General features: G+C 53.8%; 1 protein-coding gene across 1 annotated transcript; it reads right to left on the reverse strand.

Annotated features, from left to right (window-relative positions):
- Window positions 1-3,294: 3,294 nt before the first annotated feature.
- On the reverse strand, window positions 3,295-5,280 carry LOC123049611 (transcription factor LAF1). Its single transcript, XM_044472510.1, has 3 exons — window positions 5,022-5,280; window positions 4,608-4,737; window positions 3,295-4,210 (listed from the first exon to the last, which is right to left on the reverse strand). The coding sequence occupies exons 1-3, from the start codon at window positions 5,155-5,157 to the stop codon at window positions 3,631-3,633; spliced, it is 846 nt and encodes a 281-aa protein (XP_044328445.1). The 5' UTR covers window positions 5,158-5,280; the 3' UTR covers window positions 3,295-3,630.
- Window positions 5,281-7,500: the final 2,220 nt, after the last annotated feature.

Consider the following 7,500-nt stretch of genomic DNA (forward strand, 5'->3'; position numbering starts at 1 on the left):
CAGGCCGACAGTCAATATAGTTCGAATAAACCCCCAGTGGGTGGAACTGCGCAAACTTAACGAAATATTGTTCAAAGAGTAATCGAACAGGAAAGTAAAGGCAGCTGATTAGACTAAGGGTGCAGCAGGGGAGCCGGGCTGGTCGGTGGAGACGGCAGCGCCGGCTGGAGGAGTGGCCGGCTGGCGAGTCTCGGCTTAATCATCGCCAGCTGCAGGCGGTGCGCTCGCACACGCCTTGTTGCTGGAGGCATGGTCAAGCTGAGGCTGGCCGGCTGCTCCACCTTCTGGCACAGCGTCTTCACCCTCCTCCTCCTCCTCCTCGCCCTCGTAGCTGGAGTCGATCTCCTCCGCCGAGTCCTCGCCATCTGCTGGGTTCAGCCCGAACCACTCCGGCCGGGCAACGTCGTTGTCATTCACCTCAGGAGCAAAGGCGCTGGTGTCGGTGTAGTCCGCGATCGCCGAGGCACGCTGCATGATAGCCGGCCGCACCGGCTCCAGCTCCGTGTCGGCCTCCTGCCGCCAGGTGGCCAGCTGGTCCAAGCTCAGCTCAGGATACCAGGCCTTGATGAACTCCAGTGCCCGCCTGGCGCCTGACCGAACCGCAGAAGCTTTCTAGGCCTCGAAGCGGCCGGCCGCTACCTCCAGCCAGTCGGCAGTCCGACTGGGGGTGCGGGGAATCACCTCGCCGGGCCAGAGAGCGGCCAGCACCTGCGCCCCAACACCCTGAAGCCGGCGGAGCATGCGGTGAGCCGGCTGGAGGCGGGCTTGAATCGCCAGGAGCTGCTCCTCAAGCGACCGGCGAGCGTTCGGCGCGATCTCAGCGCCAGCCTGCCTTTGCGCCTCGCGGTGGGCCTCGATGACCTGGTTGGCGACAGTAGAGTTGCTAGGGAAGTACTCTGCACAAGAAAGAAAGAGAAAGAAGAGAAAAATACCAAGTCAGAGAGTGGACCAAACGGCAAGCGGCAAGCAAGGAACGAAGGAGAGGGCGGCCTACCGTCAAGCAAGTCTTCGATCTGGTCGTAGCTGTTGATCAACCACTGCCTCGCCTCGGCCCAGCTCGCCGCATCAGTCTCATATTCGGCTTGGAGGGCGGCCTCGCTATCCTGCACCGCCTTCAGGGCCGCCTTGTGGCTCTCCTCCTGGCCGGCCAGCTTCTTGACCAGGTGGTCACGCTCCTGGGCCAAGGCGTCGAACTCGGCTTCCTTAGCGCGAAGGGCGGCCTGAGTCCCACCCAGCTGCTCCCTCAGTTTGGCGTTGGCCGCTGCTGATATGGCAGAGAAGAAAAGAGCAATAAGAAAGAAGTCGTCAAGAAAGATGGTTGCGAGCAGCTATGGCTCGCGGTCGGGATGCAGGCGATGCAGAGGCAGGGCGCGCGTGCAGTAGCACCAGTGGGTGACGGCGCGGGCACGGTGGTGGTTGGCCGAGCGTGGTCGCCGGCGTGAGCGCGCACGGTGCGCGGCGGGAGCGAGGCAGAGGAGAAGAGGGGGCTCACGAGGGGTTCCAGGATTCGGGGCAGCGGGGCGTGAGGAGGAAGACAGGGACGCGCGACGGAGGCGTTGGGGAGGAAGTCCGGCGAGGTGGAGGCGTGTTGAGCTCCGCATGGCGAGGTTCGGCGACGAGGGCGAGGCCACGGTTCGGTTCGGCTCCCCCGATCCTGATCTGGATTGGGGGGAGAGTCGTGGGGGAGTGGGGAAAGTGAGGTGGGTCGTGGGTTAGGGTTTCAGGACGGGGAGGATAAGGTGAGTGGGGGGCGGCCTGGGCCAGTGGGCTGACCGGCGGGCCGTCTGGCCCAGTTGGCCGGGGGGGTTTTCTTTTATTTTGTTTTCTGGTTTTCTCTTCTTTTTATTCTTTTTCCTTTATGTTTTATTTTAGTTACACTTTATTTTTAGTTTAGTAAAATAGGACAATAGCTCCAAAAATAGTGTTTCAAAATAACCCACTACCCTAAAAAGTTTTACCTCAAAATAAAATAGTTTATGATTTTATAAAATATCAAAGGCACTTATTTATTCATTTCAACTACTGTTTTAATCATTTTAGAGTATTAAAATATTTTATAAAAGTGGGGTTTCTTCACCACAATTAACTTTGCATTACTTGGCATAACCTGGACATTTTAGTTTTAAAGTTTGAAAACTTTTGTTGTTTGCCATTAATTCAATATTGAACTTGAATCGGTTTTGAACTAACCCGAGATTAACTACAGTGACAGAGGTGACGTGGCATCATTAGTAGGGAATTACTGTAGTCTAATTATCCGGGTGTCACAGGTCCTTGGCCCTTGGGGCGGTGTGTGTTGTGCCAGCTCCGGTCGTGCGAGAAGTGGAGGGGTGGTCATGGCTGTTGGCGACGGCTCCGGGTCGGTGTCCTGTGGATGGTTGTGGCATGGCCGGTGGTGCTTCCGGTGAGGGTGGTGGCTCCCTGGATGTGTCAAGGGTTGCGGTGTGGTGGGATGTCCTCGCGGCAGTACGATGATGGTGGTTGTCGTGGGGCTCTGGATGAAAGTTTCTGCCCGACTCGGTCGGTGCCGGCGATGGCGGCGCTTTGTTGCACCGTTTCCATCTTGATGGCGTCGTCGAGGAGCCCCGACCCGCCTCCAACCAAAGGAACCTCGTCTTCCGGGTGAAAACCCAGATTTAGTTTGTTGTATCGGATGGTGGCGGCGTCTTCTTGAACGTCGTTTATCTTTCTTGGAGGCGCCATCTTTGGAGACGAGGTTCGGTTGGCGCTTGTGGCTTTTGTGCTTCTGGTGGTATGCCCAGACAGTGGATGCCGGAGCGGCGGCTCCAGGCGGTGGATGTATGCTGAGGCTGCGGCCTCGGATGGTCATGCAACGGCGGTCCTATGGGGTATGTCCGCTGCTTTGCTTGGCATGGGCGGCGACCTGGTGTTGCGAGGGTGGCCAGTTCGTCGGCTCGGTCGACGCGATCTGTGAGGTCAGTCTGGCCGGAAGTCGGGGCGTCGGCCCCGGATGTTTTGTACATCGTTTGTGGTCCGCGGGCGCAAGGGCTACGAGGCGCCTGAACCGCACGGCATTGTGGCTCTCGTGCGGGTGAGGGATGTCGGAGCGGCGGCTCCGGAGTCGGGTGTGTGTTTGTTGCAATGTTGTCTTGGGTCGTATGGTCGGCAAGAGTTTGTTGCGTGTGTGGTTTTTTGGTCTGGTTTTCCTCATAAACTGGACAACTCTACTAGGTTTTTGATCCGGTTTCCCTCATAAACGGGATCAACTCTCTTTTTCTATAATGCAAAGCCAAAGCACCTGGCCCTCTGACAAGGTTCCGTAAAAAACATCTATGGCACGTTGGCATATTTTCATTCCAGTCATTTTGGCCGACAATGTTAGGGTTTGCAGACTTTGTTAGCGTGACGATGACCGCAATTTTCCTATGCAATTTGTTCCTCCGCCTCCTCTTCATCACGTCGTGCGGCCTCCGGTACCGTCGAGAGGCATGTGAGTTTTTCTTTTAAGGTTGAGATCTTGGATATGTGGGTTTTCCGGCAACAACGACTTCAAACGATTTCTTCTCCACGGCGCTGGTCCGACTGAATCGTGGCCTTGAGAACTTCTTGTCAGTGACCAACAATGACTGGCTGGAGAGGCACACCATTGCCCTGTTCGGGAGGTGTCGCCTAGTTGATCCCGAGGAACTCGCTCATGGAGAGCAGGTCGCAGAGCCCTCCTCCGCCCTGTATCTGGTCCGCGTCGAACTCCCAGCAGAGGCTGCCGTTGCCGAGCCCATGCAACGAGTCCACGGCGCCGCACAGGCCCTCCACCCGCAGGGGCCCCTGGTGGCTCACGCCCTGTTGCGCCGGGCTGCCGTCGAAGGCCGCGTCCAGCGCGCTCGGTGCCATCAGGCCGGGGCCGTAGTCCATGTCCATGTCGAGCCAGTCCGCGAACATGACCTTGGGGAGCACCGGCGCGTGCGGCCGGATCGAGGCGGCAGCTCCTGGGACTGTGAGGCTGCTTGACTCGTCCGCCGTCGACGACGACTCGAGCGGCCCGGATGAGCCGGAGTTGGACGGCTGGTCAACAGTGATGCGCTCGCGGCCGCTCTCGCTGGGCGTCGGGCTCCGCGTCCGGGGCGCGTCCGAGGCGGCGGGCTTGGCTGGTGACCGCGCACCCTCGACGCGCTTCTTGAGGTACGAGTTCCAGTAGTTCTTCACCTCGTTGTCCGTCCGGCCAGGCAGGTGCTGCGCTATCTGAGACCACCTGCGCCACAGAAAAATTTCATCATGTTAGAGAAGCAAATTATTGTACAGTCACTCCAATAAATAAAGCTATGATTGTCCCAGACTTGTAGCAACAGTACAAGTGTTCTTCGTTCGGATTGTCAATGTCAAAGCATCTGTTACAGTATCATTGGTCTCAGCAGTTGACTAGTACTACGAGCGTGTTCACAAATGATTGTACTACACATATCTTCACTATCAAAATTAAGAACCTTCCTAATTACTTCCTCTGTATCAAAAGAAGTGTCTCAATTTTAATCCAACTTTATACTAATATTAGTACATTGGCGCAATGCAACAGGTAATCAGGTGACGTTTTGCTCTGAGAAAGTGCGGTGGAAAAGGTGAGAATTGTGAATGTTGCTTGGGATGCTTACTTGTTGCCGAGTGTGGCGTGGAGGCTCATGACGGTCTCTTCTTCCTCCCGGGAGAACATGCCGTGCTTCAGCCCCGGCCTCAGGTAGTTAATCCATCGCAGCCTGCAGCTCTTGCCGTTCCGCTGAAGCCCTGCACGCGCGCCAATTCACTGCAAACTTTAGCCCCGCCCCACATGCCAAGGTACATTTGACAAAATTCTGCTGAGTTCTTTCTGAAAGCTCAGCAAAAGGTCGCTGAATTCGAACAAGCAGGCGAAGCTAAAGAGCTTCGTCAACTGTTCTCCGGCGAAACAAAATTTCCCCATCTTTCCCGTTCCCACGAGCCAAGGTACATTGCAGAGCCTCGGCAAGCAAGCAGGGGAGACAAGTTTACAAGCGTGCGACTGCTGCGCTTGGCTGGGAGGCAGTTCTCACCGGCCTTGACGGGGACGGTGCTCCAGCAGCTGTGGCCGTAGCAGACTATGAAGTCGCGGAGCTTCTGGTCCTCCTCGGGCGACCACAGGCCCTTCCGGTGCTGCGCCTTGGGCTTCTGGCACGACTTGCACCCCATCAGCTCGTCGGAGGTGACCACGGAGGAATGCCGCGAGCCGCGGAGGTGTAGTGTAGGAATAACGAAGGAGGGGCTGCGATTGTTGTGCTGTTTGCACTGTTGTGTCGGTCTCTGCGTTTGGCGTGAGGGCTCTGAACAGGACTTTATAGACTCAGTGATAGTTTTTCTCTTTCTTTTTGAACACTAGACTCAATGATAGTTGTTGGGTGCCTTATCGTCGTGGGGATAAAGAAAGATTAGTCACCAATTGTTTTTTAGTGAATCGCAAACTCTTTGAGCTAGAATACCATTGATGTCTGCAATTCTCGTTTATTTAGTACAGCTTCTTTAGCACATAAAAATCCAAAAGGCGTGGAATTGTACAAAGATAAATGCACTTTTTTTGTGAATACTCAAAAGAATTGTGTGTCTTTTCATTGATAAAAGAAAAGAAAATACAGGTAGGTCTGATAATAGCACAAGCAAGTACACGGATGCAGCGTGAGTGAAATGTCGGGCGCATAGGCAAACAGGGTTGCGCGTCCCGTAGTCCATGCCTCAGGGATGATCGATTCTAGGCCTTTAGCGTCGCGCATGCCCATAGACGAGCCTCGTCCTAGATGGTCTGCATGAGACGCGTAACGGAGGGGCGTTCACCAATGAACACGCAACCGTTCCGGTGTTTCCCGATCCACATATGGTGAGGATGAAGAGAGAGGCGAGAACCTGGCAAAGGTAAGAAGTTGAGCCGGAGATTGCCATCGTGAGTCATTCGATGTACTCATCATCATGGCGAGGCAGGGGAGCTGTGGAGTGGCACCAACACAACACCTCATACCAAGCTTGGAGCGAAAAGGAGCAGCCGACGAGGAGGTGTTGCGTCGTTTCTGAAGGAAATATGCCCTAAAGGCAATAATAAAGTATTATTTATTTCCTTATATCATGATAAATGATTATTATTCATGCTAAAATTGTATTAACCAGAAACATAATACATGTGTGAATACATAGACAAACAGAGTGTCACTAGTATGCCTGTACTTAACTAGCTCGTTAATCAAAGATGGTTATGTTTCCTAGCCATAGACATGAGTTGTCATTTGATTAACGGGATCACCTCATTAGGAGAATGACGTGATTGACTTGACCCATTCCGTTAGCTTAGCACTCGATCGTTTAGTATGTTGCTATTGCTTTCTTCATGACTTATACATGTTCCTATGACTATGAGATTATGCAACTCCCGTTTACCGGAGGAACACTTTGTGTGCTACCAAACGTCACAACGTAACTGGGTGATTATAAAGGTGCTCTATAGGTGTCTCCAAAGGTACTTGTTGGGTTGGCATATTTCGAGATTAGGATTTGTCACTCCGATTGTCGGAGAGGTATCTCTGGGCCCACTCAGTAATGCACATCACTATAAGCCTTGCAAGCATTGTGACTAATGAGTTAGTTGCGGAATGATGTATTACGGAACGAGTAAAGAGACTTGCCGGTAACGAGATTGAACTAGGTATCGAGATACCGACGATCGAATCTCGGGCAAGTAACATACCGATGACAAAGGGAACAACGTATGTTGTTATGCGGTCTGACCGATAAAGATCTTCGTAGAATATGTGGGAACCAATATGAGCATCCAGGTTCCGCTATTGGTTATTGACCGGAGAGGTGTCTCGGTCATGTCTACATAGTTCTCGAACCCGTAGGGTCCGCACGCTTAACATTACGATCACAGTTATATTATGAGTTTATATGGTTTGATGTACCGAAGGTTGTTCGGAGTCCCGGATGTGATCACGGACATGACGAGGAGTCTCGAAATAGTCGAGACATAAAGATTGATATATTGGAAGCCTATGTTTGGACATCAGAAGTGTTCCGGGTGAAATCGGGATTTTTCCGGAGTACCGGGAGGTTACCGGAACCCCCCGGTAACTTAATGGGCCTTATTGGGCCTAGGTGGAAGAGAGGAGAGGAGGCTAGGGCAGGGCCGCGCCCCCCTTCCCCCCAGTCCGAATAGGACAACGAGAGGGGGGCGGCGCCCCCCCTTCCTTCCTCCCCTCCACCTCCTCCACCTTCCAGTCCTAGTCCAACATGGAAAGGGGGGAGTCCTACTCCCGGTAGGAGTAGGACTCCTCCTGGCGCGCCTATACCTCCTAGGCGGCGGCTGTTGGGGATCGTAGCAGAATTTTAAAATTTCCTACGCATCACCAAGATCCATCTATGGAGTATACTAGCAACGAGGGGAAAGGAGTGCATCTACATACCCTTGTAGATCGCGAGTGGAAGCGTTCTAATGAACAGGGTCGATGGAGTCGTACTCGCCGTGATCCAAATCACCGATGACCGAGTGCCGAA

Source organism: Triticum aestivum, chromosome 2D, assembly GCF_018294505.1.
Source record: "Triticum aestivum cultivar Chinese Spring chromosome 2D, IWGSC CS RefSeq v2.1, whole genome shotgun sequence".
Lineage (NCBI taxonomy): Eukaryota > Viridiplantae > Streptophyta > Magnoliopsida > Poales > Poaceae > Triticum > Triticum aestivum.

Excerpts from the sequence above, each read along its gene's own strand:
- LOC123049611 (XM_044472510.1), bottom strand. The coding sequence starts at position 5,157 with ATGGGGTGCAAGTCGTGCCAGAAGCCCAAGGCGCAGCACCGGAAGGGC. Across the intron at positions 4,738-5,021 it reads CACCGTCCCCGTCAAGGCCG|GGCTTCAGCGGAACGGCAAG; the intron begins GTGAGAACTGCC and ends GCGCGCGTGCAG. Across the intron at positions 4,211-4,607 it reads CACGCCACACTCGGCAACAA|GTGGTCTCAGATAGCGCAGC; the intron begins GTAAGCATCCCA and ends TCTGTGGCGCAG.